The following is a 24,871-nucleotide window of genomic DNA, read 5'->3' on the forward strand; positions in this document are numbered from 1 at the left end:
TTGGGAACGCGATATGATGGATATGATACAAGAAATTTCAAAATTTTCTATATTCCAGATGTCTATTGCTCTTCTGACAACAACTGATTACGTTTCAATTCCATTTGTTTCTTACTAAAATGGATTTCAACGTTTTAGTTTTGACCAATTCCTGCAGTGATTACATTTCATTTCCACTCGTTTCTTACTAAAGTGGATTTTAACGTTTCGTTTTCCTAGTTTTGACCAGTTCCTTGCAGTGACCATCATATTTTAGGTATTTCAATTCAAAAAAAATCAATAAAAAGTAAAGATAACCATAACCATATTCCTAGTGAATAATAGAATCAATGGTAATATTTCGGAACTGCAAAACCTTAGGAACAATTCAGGATAGAAAATGCATATACCCTGGGAGAGTTCCCTTTTTCAAGTGGAAACCACTGTATTCTGCACTCTGTTACGAATCTTTTCATCTCATTGTGAACTATTTAATGAGAAACTAAATTGAAGAAGTTGGCTTTTCTTGATATTATTGTCAATTTGTAGTTTCTTTCATTTTGCTACGTTAAACAAAAACATACATTTTGGAGAACTTTTTCGATTTTTCTTTTTAAGAATTTTTAAAAATTTTATGTATAAGTATTATTTGCAAAATAAGAAACTTTCTTAGAAGCATCCTCTGTATCGTTATTAGTGGCATAATGTTTCCATTGACAATGTTCAATACGCATTTTTGTCGTTTTATGCGCAAAAATCATGTACTCGATAGTGAAACCTGTGATATATATTCCATTTGGGATATCTGTCCATTATCCCGTTGGGCGAAACTAAATCAAATGATACACACCTGTCGGCTCTGTCGTCCCGAATGGTTTCCGTTTATCTTTTGGCTTGTACTTCTATTGGCTGGACTTGGTATCATCACCAGTTTATTGGAATTTTTACGCATCTGTTTTTGTTCAGCTTATCAAATAAGCATGTGGCGGGATCGCAGTTACTATATATTTGGATATAGCTCTTTGAGACGAGCTCGCTTCGTTGGCTCCTATGTAATGCTAAGTGCCTGGCTATTGCTTGTCTATGGCATTATCATGGTAAAAATCAAAGTCAGTACACAAAATTTTCGTGATTTTAACAATTTGAGCACTGCAGGTATCACCGATCTATATGCGACCCTGGCTAATGTTACATGCCATAATGATTGGCTTTGAGATGACCACATGGTTAGCAAAAACTATATTGGGCCGATTAACACTGGAATTGAATATGATTGTGTCGTTAATAATGCCAATACTTACCCACATGATGGTCAGGTGCGTGACTAACGTCTTTGAAGAAGCCATACGCAATGATGTTTCCGATTCCCTGCATGTCTTTTGATCAAAATTTTTCGTTTTTCTCCTTCTCCATCTTTTTATTCAATTCCTCTCTTGTAATTTTTTTTCCGTTCTTTAGTTCTTTCTTGTTTTTTCGTTGTCTTCTTTTAATCATTAACTATCGAATGTCATCATTAAAAAGGTGGAGCATCGCCTAATTGTATCGAAGCGAAGTGACTAACTATCTGAGGTCTGAGACCTGCATTAAGCTCAATTAAAGAGGCACACGCACATGCTGGTGGTGCTTTTGCTAGTGTTGGTGGTGGTGATGAAGGGGAAACCTGACCCTCATCCACATTCACATCATCCTCGTGCCTGCTGCCTGCCTGGCAGGCTGGTGCGAACCCCTAATCAGTACTTACCATTTTCAAGTCCTTAAGGGTGAACCTGAGATCTTCCACAAAGAAAAAAAAAAAAAAAAAACCCGTGCGCCTAGCAACACCTTGCACTTAGGGTATTAAGACTTTTGTTGAGTTAGTTTGGGCTATGCAACTAAAGGTTAAATCTTCTACTGTGTAGTCATCTATGATCCTATTAATAATATTTCGAATATTTCAAATATTTTTATGGAATTTATAGGAATACATTATTTCAGAACTTAAGTATGGAGAATATTTATCAAATTAGATACACCTTACACTTTACACACTTCCCTCTTTAGGCTATAATTCCCAACAAGTTTAAGCTTTAAATATTTTCCAAATTGTTAGTAAAATAAGTGCAAAACTCGTTTGCTAAAGTCTCCATAAAAAAGTCTAGGGTATTTTGAAGTTCGTACCACAATTTAGGTAGGAGCTCCTTTTTTTAAATTTTTTTTGAAGCAACATTTTGCACCTGTCAACATGGGCAACAAAATTGGCAAGCTGCAAAAATCAGCCCAAATCTATATGTAATTAAAATAATAAAAAACAAAAAAAACCCAAAATCAACCACAACAGGCACGTCCAGAGTATAAATATAGTTAAGGTATAAAGTATCTCCCAGTTGTTTTACCAAAAAGAAAGAGTAAGAGCGAGAAATAATGATGAGCGAATGAAACAGAAAAGTCGTTGGTCCAGTTATGTGACAATCGCCTTAGATACTACTAAAAGAAAGAAACGAAAAACGAAATAAACAAGTTTAAACGCATTTCAAATACCCTTTTCACTAGTTGGAAGAATAGATCTATTAGTTACCAAAGAATCCTCTATTAACTAGTTTTTCAATTTGATTGTGTGGCCTATTTTATTCCAATCTTTTAAATCAAATCTGGTTTCGAGGTAATTTAGCAAAACAAACAAAAAACCGCTCTAGAATTGTACTTCAATACTAGAACCAGTTGGGAATCACAACTGTATAAAGTAGAAAAGGAAACGCGTAGCTTACAGCACTTTTAAGTTAGTTTTACTTATTGTTAGTCCTAAAGGCTTTAGCAGATTAGTGAAAGAAACATTGTTATAATATTGATTCCACTTTGATTGATTCCACTTAATAAAAGTTATTAAAGTTAGTTTGATGGTTAGAATTGTCACCAGAATGTTAACCAAGAACTTTCCTCGAAGAGTTTTCTTTCAGAATTGAAGAGAAGTTCCAACACACTAAAATGTTAAAGAGAAATAAAATATGTATACCCGATTTTAGACAATGTATAGAAAAAAAAAAAAGTAGGTACAGCTGGCAACTTGATTATCTGAGACTGATTGTGAGTAAAACTACACGGATTTTGTTTTTGGGTTCTGTGGTTGCTTCTGCGCACTTCTTGGACTTTTATTATTATTAACTTGTCATTGTTTTGTCTTTGATTTTTGTAGGTTTTTTTTTTTTTTGGTTTTTGGATTGTTTTACAAATTTCTTTAAGCTCAACTAAGTCAACTTTCCTTTACGTTACGTACATAGTATTTTTTGTTTTAATTCCTGTCATTGGATCAGCAACAGTTCCTAGTTTGGTTTTTATACATATATGTTACAAATTTGTTTAAGTTTCTATTACATTTTGAATTGGATTTCTTTTCGTTTTTTTGTTTTCATTTTTAGTTTGGTATAAATTGTTATATATATATATGAGTTTTTTAATATGGTTTATAAATGTATATATATATATATATATATATATATATATTGTATATATGCATGGTAATCAAATTTCATTTCTATATTTTCATTGTATATTTCAATTTTTTTTGTTTTTGTCATATTTATGTATATATTGTACATATATATATAACATTTGTGAGTATTTTTGTATATATGTATATATATTTATATATATATAAAACTTATATATTCATATAATTAATAATGTAGAAAAATATGCACAAATATACAAACTGCCTTTATATATATATATACATATATATTTTTGTATATATATATTTTATCTGTTTTGGTTTAGTTTTACTATTTGAAGCCTGTGTAATAAATGTATTTTCGTTTTCATTTGTTTTTTTTTTTTTGTTTTTTAAAGCTGTAAAAATATATTTTAACAAGTTATTTTGCAATATTTTATACAGTGTGTGTCTATGTGAGCGTGTGAGAGCGTGTGTGTGTGTGAGTGTGTGTGTGTGCAAGAATGATGTAATACAGAATCAGTTGTTAAACAATTACTTAGTATATTGTACAATTTCATTTCATTGAGAATGATTAAGCAAATCCCAATAAAATGTAAATAAAAAATCAATTTTATTTGCTTACTAAAATGAAAGAACATAAATAATTAACATAAACACATGTAAAACAATTATATATACAATGCAATTGCTAAATTCGTCATCTTCAAATGCCAACTTGATTGATTTAATTGAATTATCTGCCGGAAATAATGTTAGAATTGAATCGGTAGAGTTAATAATGATGTTTTCCATTTCCCTATGAGAAACAGAAACCTATTCTGTTCGACTTGGAGGCTCGTCTGGGCCACATATCTGGGCGGCCTTAAGGCTTTCGGTGATTGAAAGGAATTAAATAATGTGAGGGAACAAACTTTCAGTTCAAAAGACAAGGCAGAAGTATGTCCTTTGTAAGCAAATGGTAGAAAGGGAGATTTTCTTGACTCTGAACTCTGAACCCCATGGCGCCTGGCGAATCTTATGAACGGATCGGAGCAATGGCATGCGTCCAAATATTGGAGGATGTTTTACAATACAAACCTACATATAGGTGAGAGACTAGAAACCATGTAGTGAAAAAGTGGTGGACAATTAGCGCAGGATTATTTCCTGGTGGATTCCTATCCACATAAGGATATAGATACACCACCTGTCTGAAATATGCCTTACTTAATAAAAAGAATCGAAAATTTTTGAGATGAAATTCCTTTAAACAATTTGATTTAGATTTGATGACTCCAAAAGTTTGGTATATACATAGATCTATTTTGTACTCTATGATTTGTAATATTTGTAAGAAATTCAAAATTTAGATTTAGATTCTAAGAAAATTGATGATGTTGATTGTAGATGAAGATGACGCGTCGGTAAAACCAAAAATCAAAATCAAGGTCGAAGTGTCTAGTGCCGTCTGCCAAGAACGACGACGAATGACCAGTTTTTTTTTTGTTGTTTTTTATTCCCGCTAACTCAAATCAAATTTAAGCAATAAATTAATGAAAAATACATTTATACATGTACAATCCAGAAAATACACAGAAAAAAAGAAGAGAAAGATATATGTACATACAAGCAACAAGAGATTCAAAATCAAATGCGATTTATATAGAGAACAAAATGTGAATAAAAAGAAAACCAATAAGAATATTGAATAAATTGGACAGAAAAAAGAAAAAAAATTATTCAAAAAAAAATTATAGATCGAATAAGATTTGTCTAGTTAGATATAGCGGAAGATTCCTATATCTTATGCAATTCGTGGAAAATTCTACATAGAAGGGGAAAGTGGGACTCCTCTCAAGAGCAATCATGAGATACAGTAGAATCCGGTCATAACGACACTCAAGAGACCGACGATTTTCGTCGTTATATCCGGAAGAAGTACCGGAGGCCCTTTCATACAAGTTTGTATTGGGACCAACCAATCATTCATCCAACTTTAGTCGCTATAACCGGACGGACGTTTAACCGTATTCTACTGTATGTGCGTGAGGTCTGCAGCAATCCGAAAACCAAAAATTATTAGCTTTCTGGTTCATAATGCAAATTATGGGATTAGTTTTCAAAGATAATGTGTTTTTTGTAAAGAATTTTTGAACATGCATTTTTTAAAATGCCTTTTTACAGACTATATTTTCGACAATTGTTAGACGAACTTATAATGATACTTTATGGTTAACCGATTCATAGAAAACACACCGACTGAGAAACTGCAAACATCAAACTGCAAACTGAGAATTCCCAAACATATGACTTGACTGCAAGAAGCTCTACTGCTTTTGGATAACTTAGTCTTAAACAAAAAAGCTAGTTAATGGGCTTTATGGGTTTTTGATACAGATAATCACAAAAAGGTCCAATGAATGAAATGCACAATTTTATTGCATACTTTAGAGGTGTGGGCGCCCTTGTCTCTCTGTGTGTGTGTAGGATCTACAGGTAAAAGCGTTTTGAAAACAAACACTCCTCCCCCATACCACGCCCCACCATCCTCCCACACAACAACAGCAGCAGCAGCGGAATAAGAAAAAGAAAACAAAAGCAAAAGATAAACACAAAGATAACAAAACAAACAAAAAAAAAAACGCGAAACGCAGTCGCAGCGCAGTTGGCGTGACCTTCACCCAATAAAGCGACCGACCAACGCGGTCAGAGCGTACAAATTTCGCAGTTAAACAATTACGCCGGCCGTCACAATGTTTCTATCTCTCTCTTTCCCTTGTTGGCTCTCTCCTTTTCTCTCTCTCTCGCTCTCTCTCATTCTGTGATTGCATGCATGCTTTATAGTATAAATTTTATACCCTTGCAATGGGTTTTTTTATGGTATCCAAGTTCTTTATTATTTTGCATTTATATAAACATAAAATCCCTTAAATTTGCAAAAAAAAATATTAAATAAACGTTATAACATTATTATTTAACTTTCAAATTGAATTTCTTCCATATATGTATATTCAAAGATATAGTTTCAAATAAAAAGTAAAAGTATATCAATTTCAGAGTGGTTTTTCGATATATTTTATAGATCCTCCTTGATATTTGATTTCTCTAGATTTGATGTCTGTTTTGTAAAATTCATTTATTGATAGGAACTTGTTATGTGGCTTAACATTTTAATTAATAATAATGACTCATTGTTTATTGAATTATCTATCAAGTCCCAGAAATCCCCTATTACTTGGAATCGTCTGATAATGGGGGGGGGGGGGCGTTTTATGACTTTCTTTCAAACATTTGATAGAGTTATATATATATAAAAGGAGTATTTTATTTGAAACCGAAAGACATAAAGCCATAGATAAAGCCCTTGTTAAAGTTATGCATAAAATCGGAATTATCATAGAGAGGGGGGAGATATAGAGCTTCTTAGTGCTTTCCAAGCACAATCAAATCGCTGATCCAAGCTAATATACCCCATCACCTATATGAGAGATGAATAGGTAAACACACATAATTCAACTTAATAACAAATAACTCAATGATGATGCTTTAATATATTTTGTTTGTTGTTGTTTTCTGTTGCAGTAATTTTTTGTTCCCTTTGCTTTGCTTTACTTTGTCTCTGTGTCTACTAATGGGCTAAATGTGGCGGGGGTGGAGGTGAGGTGAGGGGTAAATGGGGAATTGGCACCGACTTTTTATTCAATTTTGCCGGTAAAACAATTTTCTCTGTTTTTGTTTTTGTGTGTTTTGTTTTGTGTCTGAGTGTTGAGCACAACAAAATTTTGATTGAATTAAGGTAATTTCTGTGCGGTCATAAGATGGGGGTGTGTGTGTGTGTGTGTGTGTGTGTGTGTGTGTGTGTGTGTGTGTGTGTGTGTGTGTCTGTAGAAGGAGGGCAACTGCCTGTCTGGCATTGGGCGTGGCAAATACAATTGATTAGAAACGGCGACATATCATCCAATTACATCCCCTAGAGCCTTATAAGCGGATGGGATGGAATGAATCACCGCTAACATAACAATGCAAAGAGCAACGAACTTTTTTGAGACTAAACTCCCTTTAAAAAGTGACATATAATTTTGGTTTTTAAAACAAACAATTCCTAAGAGAAAAGAAGAAAGTGAAAATTCATGAGAACCAAACTAAACCAAGGAAAAGATAAACGAAATTCTGAAACATAATAAGGAAACAAAATAATCAAATAAATAAAAACACAAATTGTTAAATAATTTTTCTGTTGGTATGTTGAAATATTTATTGTATAATTTTCCATAAACATAAATTTTGAAAAAAAAAATTAGATATATACATGTATATATATATATATATATTAGAAACTTTAGTTTTATCTCTATCTGCGTAATAGATCGTAGATCGTATGTATATATAGATCTACATATATATTTATGTATATGCAAGAGGTACATCATATATATATATATACATATATATATATATACATATATATATATATATATATATATACATATAAGGTATCTGTACCTTTTGTTGATTTCCCGTTTCATCATTCATCATTAATAGGTAACTACATAACGAGTTAAAATTATTAGATATATATATATATATATATAAAGATATAGAAGGGTTTTTGTTTTTAATGTATATATAGCATAATTAGGTTTGTTTTTTATAGGATGATTATATATATATATATATAAATTGGTAATATAGAAGAGAGTTTAACAAAAAAAATAACCGAGCAAAAAATGCAAGTAAAAAAAAGTAAACAAAAAAGAAAAAACACAAAAAAGGTTTTACAAAATATTTCAATATTTTTCATGCGTTTTATAAATTGTTGTTTTTTTTTTTTTTCTTTTCTATTTTTCTTCTCAATCTTTTCCATTCCCTTTCCTTAGTTTTTATTTTGTTGTTTTTTTTTTTTTAATTTTTTGTTTTCAGTTTTCTAATTTTCTTTGTTTTCTTCTTAAACAACTAGATAAAGTTAAGTAATAATAGTAGTTTCTCTCATATATGTATATAGATATATAGATACATATATATATATAAATATATATATTTATAGTTGTATGTATTTATGTATATAAAAAAAATTAATAGTAAAAAAATGTGTAAAATTAAATGTTTTCCTTTTCGTTTCGTTCTTTTTAGTTGTTGTTGTTTTGTGTTTTTGTTTTTTTGTATTGGTATTTAATTTTTGTTTTGTTTTGTTTTGCGAGGATTTAAGAGGTTTTGGTTTTTGTGGGAAAAGGAAACAAAGAAAAAAAAAAGAAAAATAAAGACTACAAACAACAACAACCTTGAAAATTATTGTTTTTAGTCTCTGTAACATTTGTTGTTGTAGCAAACACAATTATTTTATGAATCAAATTGGCTTTCACTTTTTTTTTATGTAGTATTTTTTCTTGTTGCTGTTGTTTTGTATTCTTTTCTAGTTTTTCATTCTCCTTATTTTTTTTTTTGTTTGCTTTCCTTTTTATATGTATTTTTTGTTTTTGTTTTTTTTGTTGTTTTTGTATTGGTGTTTTGCATTTTTTTTATTTTGTTTTTTTTATTGTTGTTGATAAATTTGTACGTTGTGAAAATTTGTTTAAACTATTTGTATTTTTGTTTTAGTTTTTTTTTTTTTGTTTAGGAAAATTAGGTGCATTCGCTTATGTGTGTGTATGTGTGTATTTGTGTGTGTGTGTCGTGAGTGGCATATATATATATATATATGTGTGTGTGTGTTGGCTTAAGTCTATTGCTTGGTTTTAACTGTGTTTTTGTTGCTATAGTTGTGGTTTGCTTTTCATTTTCATTTCGTTTGTTTTTTTTTAAATTTTAATTTATGATTTAACGAGATTGCTATTTACAATGTATACACAAGGATTAAAAAAAAATATATATATACATATATATATATGTATATATAATTTCTGGCGATAAAAAAAAAAAAATTATGAAAAATCGTTTAATATATATATATATATATAAATATATATATATATTTAGATAAATGTCACATAACAATTCAGAATGGTAATAATAATATTAAAAAAAAAAAGGTTAGAGTTTTTTTAAGTATATTCTTTTTGTTTTTTTCTTCTTTTGTTTTGTTTTTTTTGTTTTTCTTTTCTTTTTCCATTATATATGTATATATATAGTTTTTTTTTGTTTTTTAATCCTTTTTGTGAAATTTCTATATAATTCATTAGAAATTTCTAAGGCGGCGCCTATTAGAATCGCTTTCCTATATATATATATATCTTTTAGTTGTCCCTTCTCTTCTTTTTAATTTCATCTCATTCGTCATCATTAGCATAAATTGTATCTTGTCGGTAATATATATATATATACACTATATAGAATATATAGATTTATATATATACTTTTAAACTGGTTTGTCATCCTTTTTCATATTGTTTTCTATATAAGAGTTAAACCTAAATAACAGTGTATCGTTCCATTAGTTACTCTCTCTTACTTTCTTTCATATCTGCAAGAGCTACATATATCGCATGTAGATCTGTATTATCTGTATATAGTATAGTATATCCGTTTCTTTCGTACTCTTACTTATTAGCAAAAAATCGACAGTTTAACAGCTGCGCTATACAAAGTCTACTTTGGGCAGCCAATTTCTATAACTTCTTCCTCCTTCGTACCAAACATCCTTTTTTTTTTTGTTTTCCTTCTTCTGTCAAAAAAAAAACTATTCAATAGTTTTTCCCATTTTTTTTTTCATCTGGCATTTCATATGCTTAGCTAAATTGAAATGTATGTAATATATATTTAGGTAAGTATATATGTATATAGATTTTAATTTTTTTTTGTTTTGTTTTGTTTTATTTTGTATTTTTGTATGTAGGCAGTAGGTAAATTGTTTTTGTATTTTCTTTTTTAAAGCGTTGTTTTTCTACTTCTTTGTTTTGCATTCGTCTTCTATATGTATATAATAAGCTTTCAATCAGTATTAAAGTAAATATACATATATCAAGAAATCATAGTAGTAATATATATATATATATATATATATATATATGTATATCAAAAAAAGGAAGAAAGGAAGGAAGAAAAAAACCTAACAAAAAAAAGCGTTGTATGCTTTCATAGCATATGGTAGGTAAATATATATAGTATACATTATTTGTGTTATATATATTTTTGTTTGTATATAGTTAGGATAGTTGATATATATAATAGTTTAGCAATAGTCTGTAGAAATAGCTTCAGATGACTAATAAAAAATGTAAAGAATTGAAAAAAAAAGACTAATAATAATAATAAACACAAAAAATATAAACTCTTTTATATAAAATATAGAGCTCTCTTATTTTCTCAATTCAGTTGAGCTGCTTTTTGCTTCTTTTCGTTTTGTTTTTCGTCTTTAAACTCTATAGCATTTCTTTCTCTGTATATCCTAGTATAAACTCCAAAAATTTAACTCCTCCTCTAGCCATCCATCCATCACCTTGCATCACTTTGCTTAAAGGTTGATATTGATCTTTAGGTTTACCTGCACCCAGATATTTAGTCAACTTGTCAAAAATCTACACATACATATGTATATATATATATGTTTGTATATATACATAGAAAGTACCTAGATTACCTTAGATATATAAACTCTTTGTGTGTGATATTTAGCACACACTACGTTCTATCTAGATAAAAAAAAATTAAATGTTTGTTACATTTCCTTCGTTTTTTTTTTTTTTTTTGTGGCTCTTTCGTTGCATTTTTGTCTGTTTTCCGTTTCCAAGTTATTCGTTTCTCGGTTTTTTTTTTTTTTTTGGGATTATTCATTTTTTTTTTGTTTGTTTTTCTCAGCGCTATAGAAAAACTTTCAACTTCAAAATTTAAACTTTTTAAACTTAAATAATTTTTTCAATCATCACCAAAAAAAAAAAAATATATATATATCACATGAAAGAAATCAAATAATAAAAAAAAAAAAAATTAATTTTATAAAATTAATAATATGTATTCCCGCATGCTTATGTTTTTCTATTCTTTTTGCTCTTACTAACTGATATTGAAGTTAATGGGGTAAGGGTTAAGGTTATGTCAATAATGTAATTATATATATATATATATAACTTTTCTATATATACACATATATAAAACTATCAAAAATTTGCGATTTAGGCGCCGCCTTTTTTCTAACTCATTTGTTTTTGTTTGTTTGTTTGTGTTTTGTGTGTGTTTACCTTATATTCTTTTTACTCACTACTCGCTACACACTACTCGGTACTCGGTACTCGTTACACGTTACTCGCTATCATCATTCCGTCTTCATTGAACGCAATCGATGGAGCAATTCTTGATGCGCCCTTTGCTTTTCCCTCAACTTTTGCAGCTGTTTCTCCAATGTATGCTCATCTTCGGTCAATTGCTGACACAATTTGGCCGCCTCACGCAATATATTCACCTTCGGCGCTCGCTCCTTATCACGAATGGTTGGTATTTGCTTTTTGAGTGCTTCGAACAGATTCTTAAGTCCGATGCGACGTTGACGCTCCATATCATTATGCTGATTACGCTTCTCGATGGTATCGGCCTCATCCAAACTATATTGGCGCTTCAGCATGGCAGGTGTGGGTGTTGTAGAGCCGCTATTGCTACTACTGCTACTGACACCACCAGCACCGCTAGCCGCACCACCCAATGTTGGAAAGACCATATCCATATTACTTGGGCTAACATTGTTATTTCTATTGGTGGCGTTGGAAGCAGCAAACTTTTTGCTTCGACAACGTTTATTAATCATTGGCGTCGATGTTGTTGACGATGCCGACGATGATGATGATGAGGTTGGTTTCAATTTTGGACGAACTTCGTCCGAATTGGCTTCAGTTAGATTCACAAAATAACGTTTACGTCCCTTGCCCATTGTTGTTGATGTCACAGACGCCGCTGTTGGCATCTTTAATGCAGATGTTAATGATGATTGCCCAAAGTCATAATCATCGTTTGAAAAATTGTATGCATTCTTGGGCGAATACGATGATGTGGAAGAGGAGGAAGATGATGATGATGATGCTGAGGATAGATTTGCCACCGATTTGACTGGACTAATGCTGGCTGGTGTTGAGAATTCATAGCATGGATGTGAAAATTTCTTTGAGCCATTCCAAATCATTTTGTGAGCAACTTGATATTGTAGGGCACCCAGATCGCGATCTGATGGATTTGTGGGTAACTTCTTATCAGTCAAAGTGACCACATCGATTTCTTCATCTGAAAGAAAAGAAACAAACAAAAAGTTCGTTTAGTTTATTTGCTTTGTATGTATGTTGTGTATGTTGTGTGTGTGTGTGTGTAGTAATAGTAAAGCCTTAAAAATGTTTGTTCACCTAAGTTTTCTCTCTGTGTGTGTATGTGCTTTTGACTTGAACCTAAAGCGGATTAGTATCAGAATTCAGGAAGCAAAATAGATTTGCACGGATTTCAACGTCATCGCGCTTCTCTTCTCTATATTGTATTCCCTGTACAATGTCATTCCCCTCCTGACTAACAATGTTTCTTTTTCATTTCTCTTTCTTTTGCACTTTTTATCGATGGGTTTTCTCTCTTCGTTGCGTCGACAGGGCCCCACGTTGGGCGCCAATTACATTCATTTTGGCAATACACCTTCGCTCTCCCTTTCTCTCGCTGTAGCCCTTCCTCCTTTTGGTTTCTCCCATCTCCTGCTTCTTTTCGGAAGAAATGATAACATAAACTTCCGTTGCAAACCTACTGCTTCCGTTACGATTTCAATTAAATTGAAATATATGTACGTACATATGGATACATATTTGCATGTGGATATACATATGTATGTATGTACATATGTATGTATGTACGTATGTGTATAAATTTATTATCAAATTCACTTGTTTAAACAAGAAATTCAACCAACTGTTTAAATATTTAATAGCACCAGAGGAAACACTGAGAAAGAGAAAGTAATGGCCGGAGGAAGAGGGTTGCGGCGATGGGCAGTGGGTGGACACAAGTGTGCAAATTGAGACCTGTGTGAGTGTGTGTGAGTGTGTGTGTGTGTGTAGGAGAAGGATAGAATAATGTAAATAGATATGTATGTATGTACGTATGTATGCATGTGTACATCTTTTTAACAATCTCAGAGGCAAGAAGAAAGCTCAAAGCCATGAGTCACAAGAAGAGTAACTAGTTGTTCGCGTCATCATCAGCATCGATCCGATCCTTCTGTGAAAGACAGACACAAACATGTTTGCACATGCATTCATACGTTTGCGAGAATCAGCAACTGCAACTAGACAATCCATAGACCCATCACCCTTTGATGCTTCCTTCTCCTTCTCTGCCCCCCCGCCTTTTTGTTAACTAAAAACATGAAAAAGGAATGGAATGTGGAATTTATGCTTGGCGGCCATTTTTCATTAACAGCAGGGTAAGGAAGAAGGGTTTGTAGTGGGGGGAGGGGGAGGAATTAGAAGGAGATGCAAGTAGAAGAAGAGCAAGAACCTGTTTCAAGAAAAAAGAGACACACACACATATTGGCGGCGGGGATTTCCACAATGCACAACAATAAAATTGTAATGAATTGAATGAGTGAGTGAGTGAGTGAGTGAACCAGTCAGTGGGTGGTTGGGTGGGTTGGTTAGTTGTTTAGGTTCATTGAAAGGGGGATGGAGGATAAAAGTGCAATATGCATTCAGAGTAAGACAGACAGACAGACAGACAGACATACAGACAGACAGACAGACAGACAGGGTTAAATGCAAAAACAATAAAGCTTCTCTCTTATTTATTAATCCCACTCGTTATCCCTCCTCTTCTCGCTGTAGTTACCGCTGCCGCTGCCGCTGCTGCTAACGGTGAAACCAGACAAACGAGTTTGAAAAGATAAAAGCAAAAACTTTTGTTGCTAAGCAGCAGCAGCAGTGAGACAACGACGACGACGACGTCGGCGCCCGCTGCTTTTTCAATCCAAAAGCCAAGATCAAGCTTCAATAGAGGAGGAAGTTGGTGGTGTTGTTGCCGCCAACTTACAATTACAATTGCAAATACAACAACAACAACACACACACAAGCGTCCGACCCCCCCTCCTCATCATTGAGAGGCGCGCAGTAAATGTTGCGCAAGTTCCCAAATGAAGACGCGGGAAGGAGGTGTGGCATATGAAGCAAGATATGTACATAGGAAGGAAGGAAGAAAGGAAGCGGGTCGGTACATACATTTGTATATGTTAGTGTGTGCATTAATTTACAAAAAAACAAAAAAAAAAAAAAAAAGTAAAAACAAGAAACGAATTTGTACTGAAAATATAGCATATGATGTAATACATACAAGAATTTCAGAGGCCTATAAAAACGAACAAAAACAAAAAAAAAAAAAAAAAAAAAAACCCAAACAACACAACGAGACCAGACAAACAGTGAGAAGAGGAATCACACAGTGAAGCCTCTGTATCAAGTACAAAGCTTTTTACAAATTAAAATTTCTTTTGAAATTCAAAACAAAAAGTAAGAAAATTTCAATTTTATTCCCATATTTAAGTAAAAAAAAAATTAAAGGATTAAGGATTAATGCGCATCTTGCATAACTTGTTAACACTGTGCAGCAGCAACAAATATTGAGGGGAAGAACAAGACAGAGGCTCGAAAGTCAACAGAGAGTAAGCGAGATAGAGAAAATAAACGACTTTAACGACGACGACTCGTAAAATTATAAAATTAAACAAATGCGCTCATACCGCACAAAGCAACAATAATAATAATAACATTTGCTATGGCATGACGCCCCCACACTAACACCAACACACACACATATACATCCACACACTCACAGATACACACACACAGACACACATATTCATTAATAACAAAAATGGTATTATTTTTCTTTTGTTTTGATTAGCTTTTTCTCAGTTTTTTTCTTCTATCTATTTCTGTATTCCTTCTTCTACATTGTTTTTTGCCGGACTCTAGATCAATCAGATAGTTAATGAATGTATATGAACAATATGTATGTATGTGTTCCCACACTTTTGCAATTTCTATCTCTGACGACGACGACGACAGCGACGACATCGACGTTGACATTTTTAAAATGCAAAGGTTGACGACGACGACGATCCCCACTTCCCTTTCCCCCTTTTTCCATTCCAAACTTGAACCTCCTCCTCCTATTTCATCTGCTGCTGCTTTGTTGTGTTTGCAATGAACACCAACAACATGTGTTGCACAGATGAAGATGGAAGCAGCAGCCAACACAGCAGAAAGTGTTTGCGGTTTGCCATTGCAACTAACTTTGGCTGTACCCCCCCCCTCCCCTCGAACACCACACATTACACTACACTAACAATTTTTACTCTTTTTTCAAACGATCATTTCTCGTGTATTTGTATCTTGACCTACCACAACATTAAGTTTTCGTTGCACTCTTTGATTCCAAATGTATATACATATATTTATGTATGTGTGTATGTATGTATACCCCATATTTTGCAAGTGTATGGGGGCAAAAAAATAAACAACAATGAAAACAAGAAAATAAAAAAAAGAAGAAAAAAAAGTTTGTCGGCATTGCTTCCGCTGCGCTGTTGATGATGATGATCATGATGATGCCCAGCAGCAGTAGTTTTTCCCACGCGAACACAACAACGTCAACGTCGATGTCGGCGTCAACTGACACTCATTTGTGTGAGCGTGTGTGTGTGTTAAACCATCGTTACGCTTGAATACAAGAAGCAAAGTGCAGTCAATTTGCAATGCCTATGTGTGTGTGTGTGTGTTGCAGCAAACTTTAACCTTTCCCGCCTTCTGTATCTTTATCGATATATACCAAATGATATAAAGACTTATATATTTTGGCTAAATCTTTGAAAATCTTTATGTTGACAGGATAAAAATGTCATTTCATGGCAACTTGTTGATGACGTCGTCAAAACTATTTCATCATCAAGGATATGAGTCATCAGAAAATACATATATGTATGTACATATGTGTGTAGATTTCATCCCCCCCTCCTTCAATAGCAGCTATCTCACTCTGTTGAAGCCGCATTGCGACAATCCTTTAATTTCTTCCTATTTTTTTTTTGTTTTTCTCTCTATGGTATCCCCAACATAAATTATGAAAATGCGTCTGGCAACATTTTTGCAGCAACAATTCCATACAACATTTGCAACATATTTTTTTTTTGGGCGTTTGTGTGTGTGTGTGTGTGTGGCTCGGCAGGAAATCTCTCATAAGCAGTAAACGGAGAAGACACAAGGCGACGCGCATAACAACAAAAGGGAGGCTCGTTTCTCTATTAAAATCCAAAGAGAAAGAGAGAGAGAGAGCGAGAGCTCGCGCACAGCATAAAGTGCGTATCAAGTGCGTGAGAGACAACAAATAGACTAAGAAAGAGCGAATAAAAGAGATAGTGAGTGTTGGTGGTGGTAAGCTTTGGGCGCTTTTAAGATTTTATCGCTCAGCCGACCGGCCGACCGACCGGCAGTCCGACGGATCTGCCGTTGCTTGCCATCATCGTCGTCGTCGTCGTCGTCGTCGTCATCATCATCATCGTCGGCGGCGTCGTGGTTCGCTTTTGCGACCTTGAGCATTTTATTGCTACACGTGTGCGAATAATACAAAAAAAAAAAACAAATTCAATGAATGGAGAAGAGAGAGCGCGCGCGTCGAGCGAGCATAGAAGAGCAAACAAAACGCAAAAAAAACGCGCCTAGCAACAGCAGAATGTTAACATAGATAGAAGAGGGTATATTAGGACTACCCTAAAGAGGGCGTCTTTGAAGCTTTTTTGGCTTTGGTTTTTTTTTTCTTTGCGCACATAAATTAAAAGTAAACTTTTTTTTGTTTAGGCTTTTGGGAATTTTCTTGTGGCCAATAACATGTATCCCTTCTATACATATCTGGGTTGCTGCCGAGTATTGCCAAGTCTGTGATGAAGCTAAGACACACACACACACACACACACAGTTGTTGTGTTTGTGGTGGTGGTGGTGAGCCTCCATGTCTGGCCAAAGCCGACGCCCGTCCATATTAAATGAAAGTAAAAACCAACCCAACAACAACAGCAGCAACAATAACCAAAATAAGTCAAGAAACAAGAAGCACAACTATTACTATGTATGTATTTGCGTATGTATGTATGCATGTATATGTGTATATTCATAATACATATATTTGCGTTAAGAGCCCTCAAAGTTTTCCCATTCTCGTTTTCTACGCACTTTTTTTTCGTGGTTGCGCGACCTTGGTTGAGTTCATTAACATTTTTATTTAATTTTTTTTTTTTTTACGTTTTCGTTTCTAACCGCACACGCACTACAATACATAGAGGAGGAAAAAAAAGGTGCGAAATGCCAATAAAACAGGCAGCACGCACCTAACCACCATCTATAGCCCGCCCCCCTCCCTGACCCCCTCCCGGACTTCGATCTGCTGCTGCTTCGATATGCTTCTGCTAGTTTGCCCACCCACAATACTCTATATGGCTCCCCAGTTGTCTTTATCTTTCCACCCCACACACACGCACACACACACCAACACCCTCACTTAGAAGAGGGTCGCGGGTAGTGTGCGGCAGGGGGCTGGCTATACTATTGAAGAATAGTTCTCGTTTGTTACCAACTGTTTTCTGGTTTCGCCTCAAAATAGTTCACGTGACACGCCTCTACCAAAAAAAAAAAAGAAAATAAAAAAAGCAAGTGGAAAAAAAAAACTGATAAAGCTTTTACTTAAATTACGAAATGGACTTTATGTTATAAACATAGAGTAAAAAGTGGAGGAGGGGTCGAACCAGAAGGAGGGAGGAAGGGATAGATGGACAGTCGATTGCTATATGTGGTGGGATGATCGTGGGATGAGTCGTGTCTAGAAGAAATCTTCAAATTTACTTGGAACTACATTAATACATATATGGAAATTCCCCTCTCCACTCCTCCCTCACCTTATCTTCTTCTCGTAAGTATATAACTTTAGATAATAGTCCGGAGAGTTTGTACTTTCGATTCTGTGTAACATTCCACTTATGATTCCACCTCCCCCCCACCAAAAAAAAACAGAAATTGCTAATGAAGCGTCACGCGCGTTCAAAAGGCTAGGGGGAGGAGGAAGAGGTGGTAGGCGGCAGACAGGCAGGTATGTAGCTAGGTGGTGTGATGAGTGTGTGTGTGTGCGTATATATATGTATATATGTATGTACATATGCTGCTAATCAGCGGCACGCACCTGATTTTTGTGCGTATATTTATTTTCACTGTTGCCATGTCTTTTTGCTTTCTCGACTACCACCCCCCACCAACCACCCCACCCAATTCAAAAAAAAAAAAAAAAAAAAAAAGCGGCGTCAGCGAGCGGGTTAAATATAGCATATTAAATAATATTTAAATATCTCTCCCTCTCTCTCTCTCTGAGATACAAAAAGGAATATGGATAAGAATAATATGTATAAATTTTTGCGTAAAAATTTGATCTTTGGATCGAAACCATTTCGGTTCCCTAGTAGAGAATAAAAGAATTAGTCAAACCGATTTTCAAATACCCTGCATATTAACTAATTTCACATCTCGCAGAAAATTGATCGAAATGTTTACAAGAGATCGTGTTTATATAGAGAAGGGTATAATATACATATACATAAGTGATGGTCTGAATCATATTTGCCCATATAAATGTCCGAATCGGATAATTAATATAAATAAATGTGTTTCATTGTGTGGGCGTTTCTCAATGTATTTTTTTTCTTCGTTTTTTTCGCTCATAGTTTCGAAAAGCCGCCTAGTAACAAGAGCAAAGCTGTCAGATGAATGACGACACTATACTACGTTACGCTACTCATATTTGACAACGGCGACGACGACGACTTCCAACGTCAGCGTCAGCGTCAACGCGAACGCCAACGCCAACGCCAATTGATGCAGCAGCGAACACACGAAGGGCCACTGCATTGTGCACTGCACTGCAACAACAAGTGTGAGAGCTTTTTGCGCGCCAAATTGCAGTTTTTGCCGTAGTACTACACACATCGTAAAATGCGAGGGTAGCTCAATGAATATTTGCGCGCCAAAAAATGTAGGTGTAAAGAGAAGAAAGTACATTCAACCCCACAGAAGAGGAGCGGAAAAGGTTGGACAAGCAGGAAGATGAAGGAATTTAAGAGGGTGGGAGGAATTTATCGTTGCCGCCACGTGGCATGAGAGTAGACATCCTTGAACACACACAAATGCCCACAAAAAAAAAAAAAAAAAAACGGGGTGTTGGCCCTGCCCAAGAGAGAGGCCAAGAAAATTCATCTCTCTGCTCTGTGTGTGTGTGTGTGAGAGAAAGTTTTATGCTTTTTTGGGCGTGTAGCAAAGAAGAGCAATGCGCAAGACTTTGGCTTGGGGATGATGTTTGAATGATGATGATGGGGACGACAAAGAGGAAGAGGAAGACCAACACAGAGAAAGAGAAGAAGATGACGCCACATAATGAGCCATGAAAGGCCACGCGGCGCCATTTAGTTTTTTTGTGGGGTGGTGATGAGGGGGGCTCTGGCTGGTAGGTTGGAGGGTTTTTTTGCTCCTGACTCTGGCCAAAAGGCGCCAGTGAAGAGCAGAAGAAAAACAACAGAACAAAAAAAAAGGCAAACGGGGAAGGAAAATCAATATAAAAAAAAGACCCAGACGCGTTGACTAACAGTGTGTGTGGGTGGCGTGGTCGTAGTCGTCGTTGTCGGCAATGGGGCTGGGGCTTACTACGTTTGCTGTTGACGTAGGCGATCGATTTTTTAGGCGGCGACGGCGTCATCATCATCCGTTTTTTCCCTCCCACAAAATCCCATCTAATGCCCACATATAAAAGGAAGTTGACGGAACACTAGTTGAATGCTTCCTCCTCAACGTCAATGAAATAACGAATATCTAATGCACTCTAAACTAATAATGTAAAAGGGGGCGAAAATAAGTGAATTTGTGTGTGTGTTTTGTCACTTACCAGAATCAGAAGGTGTCTCCAATGGGGGATGCTCATCGGCCATTTCGTTGCAACGTGTATAACTATGGTCGCTTATGTGATGACGTAAATTTTTATAACGCATTGATGAACTTGTCGAGAATTCACGTGAACAGCTGGAATTTTCACCCATGGAACAATCACCGCCATCTGAATCGCAATCAGATGATGTGGCGGGGGGACTTGTCATATTAACTGAATTGCTGCTACTGCAACCGCTATCATCGATTGCCAATGATAATGAACACCCGATCCCTGATGATGATCCATTTGTTGTTGTTGTTATTGTTGTCGGCGTTGTCATAATTGTATCTTGTTGCTGAGAGCTCAATTCATCGAGTACATCAAGCACTTCATTAATATCTCCTCCACCCTGTGTCAATTGAAATGGCAAAGAAATACGCTTCTTCGTCGTATTCTGTAGCTCACGACTCAAATGATCAATGAAATCACTGGCTGATAATGCTGCCGATAAGGATATATTATTGCTACCCTTAATACAGGTTGAGATCTCATCATGTGGACTGAATGGAGTATCGGGACGTGTACATTTTGTGGCATTTGAATTGTTGTTGTTGTTGTTGTTGTTGCGACCAGTTGTTGGTGATTTTTGGCAACTTTTACGCAATAGACTACCACCGGGTGGTATATCAGTGAATTTAACATTACTTCCGCCATTAATATGACCACTTCCATTGCGTTTATTTTCCTTGTCATAGCTATTGTTATATTTACGTCGTTGTTGCTGTTGTTGTTGTTGTTGGTTATTGTTACTGCTGCTTATGTCAAAAGGATCCAATGGTTCCTGTTTGATCACAATGGGCGGTGTTGTTGTACTTGAGGAGGATGACGATGATGAGGAGGAGCAAGATGAGGTGGATGATGAGGAATTACTGCTGTTCGATGACACTAGTCTCAATGCTGCCGCTAATGCCGCTTCTGTATCAGTTATCAATGTCGTCCCCGTCACAATAGCCGGTGGCAGGGCTCCACTTTCGCTATAACTTGATGCGGCACTTGCAATTTGTGTAGAATTGTTGTTGCTGCCATTGCCGCCATTGCCATTACAATTATTGGAATTATTATTATTTACACCGCCATTTTTGCTACAACTTGCCGTTGCCGACCACATGCAGTCAACGAATTGTAAATCCTTCTTAAAACATATAACATCATCGTCCTCCATACAATTGCCAAATACATCACCGAGGCAATCATCATAGAAATCATCTGTTTTCACTTTCTCAACATCGCTCTGTATGCTGGGCAATTGATCTGTATTATCCATTAGATTATCATCAAAATCGAATATCGGTTGATAATCGTACATATTTGGCGGTGAACTGCCATAGATATCCATCATATAGGTATTTTGTTTAATCATTTTGTCAGTTTTGTTTTGTTTTTTTGTTTCTTTTAAATATATATGTATTTCCTGAGTTAAGTTGGGTTTCTTTGTTGTTTTCCTTTTTTGTTTCGCCTGTCAAAAAGAAAATATAATACAAAAAAATTATTAAAAATTGGTATTAATTTGGGTATTATTTTTTTTGAACATTGATTTAGTATACAAAAAAAAAAAAAATCTTTTCCTTCCAGAAAAAACACAAAAGTAAGTAAATTTTAATTCTTCTTATTTAGAGATCTATGGCTAAGGATTCTAAGGATTTTCTATATTTTACGCCTTCAACTGTAAACAATTAACGATTAAGTGTATCTGTGTGTGTGTGTGTGTGTGACCTTCAATTCGAGTCCGCAATATTCGCATTAACAGTTTACACTCTATTGATAACACAATTAAACAAAAAAGAGAAGAAAATAAAAACAGACAGAAGGGAGAGGATAATTTTCGTTATTGTCGTCGTAGGTCGTAATTGAATCTGTTTATTATTTAATTTCCTCTGTTAACGGTATAATACAAACAAATGCACCAGGAAAAAAAAGAAAAATAAAACTGAAACTTTTATCGATTAAAAAACAACTAACACAACTATGTACTTTGCAACTACTCTATACAATTATCTTAATCCTTTTTTTTTTAAGGCAAAGAGCATAGAGAAACCGCTTAGCATTTAAAGAAGAAAACAAACATACATAAAAGAAAGAAACAAAACATATACATATAACACATATATGTATGTACATACATACATATGCATATGCCGGTATGCGGCAGTCGGTGTGTATGGCGCAAAGCCAAAAAAAAAAAATCTCCTTTCGTTCCTTTCTCTCCTCCTCTTTAACAATTACGGCTTGTGCGTGCGACCTATACACCTATACATATGCATGAGACTGTCTATCTAACTGTCTGTGTGTGTGTGTGTTTGTGTGTTGCGGCTCTCTTGTTTGCATAGATTTCGGCATGCACCGTTATAAATATTGGGTTTGGCACTCTTTTTCTTTCGACTTCTTTTCCGTCTGATCTGTGTCTATCTCTTTCTTCGAAACTCTTAAGCATTCCCTCACTTTTGTTTCTATGTATTTTTTTTTTTCAAAGGAATTTGACTGGAATTCGGGAATTCTTTTTTTTTTTCCATTTCCTTTTATCCCGCTATTAACTTACACTTGTTTGTTCTCTTTTGTATGAAACTTTGAGTTAATTTCTTTTGCAAGTATGTTCAAGAAAGAAATGTTAAATTATTACAATAAATTAAAATTTTTTGTTGTTCTCTTTATAAAAATGTATTTACTTTTTTTTTGATGTTCATAATCCTTTATTTTTAATATGTATTTATATAATCTTATTTCACTTGATAAAAATTGATGAATATATTTTTTTATTTTAAATACGTTACATTTTTTTTTAAATTTTGTTTTATTTTTTTGACAAACTTCAAATTTAATCATTTATTTTCTTTTCTCTCTTTTACCATATTGATTGAAAGAAACAGCGTCTAAAGAACTAACACTACTCCTCTATTTTTTTCCTCTTTTTTTTTTTCAAAACTCACCTTGCGAAATATCTTCGACTTCTTAAATCGACATCCTCAATGTGACGCGATCTATACGATGACTATAGAGTTCATCTATATATATATATTATATATTCCTGAACTATGTTGCGGTCGGAGTAATCCAAATTAGTTTTAATGTTATTTGCTGCTGCTGCTGCGTTTTTTAAATTATTAATAACTTTGCTGCTTCAGCTTCTTCACATAGGCACCAAAATTAAAGAGACACCCAAAAAAAATAAAAATTTATTGAACTTTTTGTACTGGCAAAATTATTGTTGCCTTTTGCCAGAATTTTAGTTTAGTAGTAAAATTGGGAGTAGAAGTGCGATGGCTGCTGCTCTCTTATTCCTTTTATTTTCACCGTTAAAAACGAACAGTACTTTTTTTTTTTTTTTGTTTAGCTGCTGCTTTTGGCGCAATTGAAAACGAAATTAGATTTCGTTTTTTTTTTTTTTTTTGGGGTTTTGGGTTTTCTTGTTTTACTTTTTACTTTACGTTACTTTGAATTTTTGCGTTTTACTTTTTCTTTATGTTATGATGTGTTGTTGCTTTTTCTTGTTTCGTCGTTTTAGTTGAATTTTCAATCTGCCGTTATGCCCGAATATTTGAGTTGTTGCTGTAAATTTCTTCTCAATGCACTATTCATATAATTGTAACTGTAATTGTATTGCGTTTGGCATTAGTATTGTTGCTGCATTGTACGGCGACGTGTGTGTGTGTTGTATTATTTATTGGTTGGTTGGTTGGTTGGGTGTGTATATTGTGGTATATTATATATAAATATATATTGGTAGTTGTGTGAAAATTTTCCGCGTATAACTTTCGAGGAAAACTCTTGCCAAAAGATTTTCTTTTTAAAAAAATATTTGAAAATCAAAAATTTTAATTTTTTTTATATGTATTTAATTTAATATTTTTTTGTGTTGTTGGGCGGGAAACAGCCAAAAAACTACAAAGACGAAGAGCCAAAGATTTCTATCTTCTCCTTTTTCTTTCTTTTTTCACGCGTAACACGTTCGTACGCGGCGGAGGCTAGAGGCGCATTGAAAAGAGAGGCGCAAAACATCTCTTAGTAACTTCCACACACAACACAGGACGCCAACAACTCATGATGGCAATGACAGCGGCAGCGGCAGCGGCATCGGCTTGAGTAAACCGGCTTCAGCCAGACAGCTTGAGAGCAAAAATTCTCACACAGCCAATGCGAGCAAAAGAGTGCGAGAGCATTTGAGAGAGTTACACGCAGTACTCTCTGGTGGATTTTTCATTTGTTTCTAATTGTGTTTTGAGTCTTTTTGTGATTTTGAGTGGGAAAACTAAATTGTTGCGGCAACAAATTGAACAATTACAAAAACCAAAAGGCGCCAAGCAAACTCTCCCATTATGGTGATGAATTTTCTAATTACCCAAACAAAATCTTGGCTAAATCATATACAAATCTATCTAATATATTCGATTTAGAGAAATAAATATACGAATTCTGCATGCCATTCATACAAAATTCTTGTTTCAGTGGAATTTTGCTCAAAACGTTGAAATGCTAGAGACTCAACTCTTCCAGAAGTTCTAGCTCAAAGGTAATTCTACCGTACTTTTACTTTA

At 34.3% G+C, this 24,871-nt stretch overlaps 2 protein-coding genes across 2 annotated transcripts; one reads left to right on the plus strand and one right to left on the minus strand.

The window, feature by feature from the left end:
* Window positions 1–573: 573 nt before the first annotated feature.
* Window positions 574–1,526, plus strand: LOC6648905. The gene is made up of 2 exons (XM_002071723.4): window positions 574–1,076; window positions 1,135–1,526. The coding sequence occupies exons 1-2, from the start codon at window positions 684–686 to the stop codon at window positions 1,360–1,362; spliced, it is 621 nt and encodes a 206-aa protein (XP_002071759.2). The 5' UTR covers window positions 574–683; the 3' UTR covers window positions 1,363–1,526.
* A 9,781-nt stretch (window positions 1,527–11,307) lies between these two features.
* On the minus strand, window positions 11,308–21,734 carry LOC6648906 (myc protein). The gene is made up of 2 exons (XM_002071724.4): window positions 20,301–21,734; window positions 11,308–12,586 (listed from the first exon to the last, which is right to left on the minus strand). The coding sequence occupies exons 1-2, from the start codon at window positions 21,700–21,702 to the stop codon at window positions 11,631–11,633; spliced, it is 2,358 nt and encodes a 785-aa protein (XP_002071760.1). The 5' UTR covers window positions 21,703–21,734; the 3' UTR covers window positions 11,308–11,630.
* Between the last annotated feature and the right edge of the window lie 3,137 nt (window positions 21,735–24,871).

The sequence above is a fragment of the Drosophila willistoni genome (assembly GCF_018902025.1).
Source record: "Drosophila willistoni isolate 14030-0811.24 chromosome XL unlocalized genomic scaffold, UCI_dwil_1.1 Seg141, whole genome shotgun sequence".
NCBI classification, from domain to species: Eukaryota; Metazoa; Arthropoda; class Insecta; order Diptera; family Drosophilidae; genus Drosophila; species Drosophila willistoni.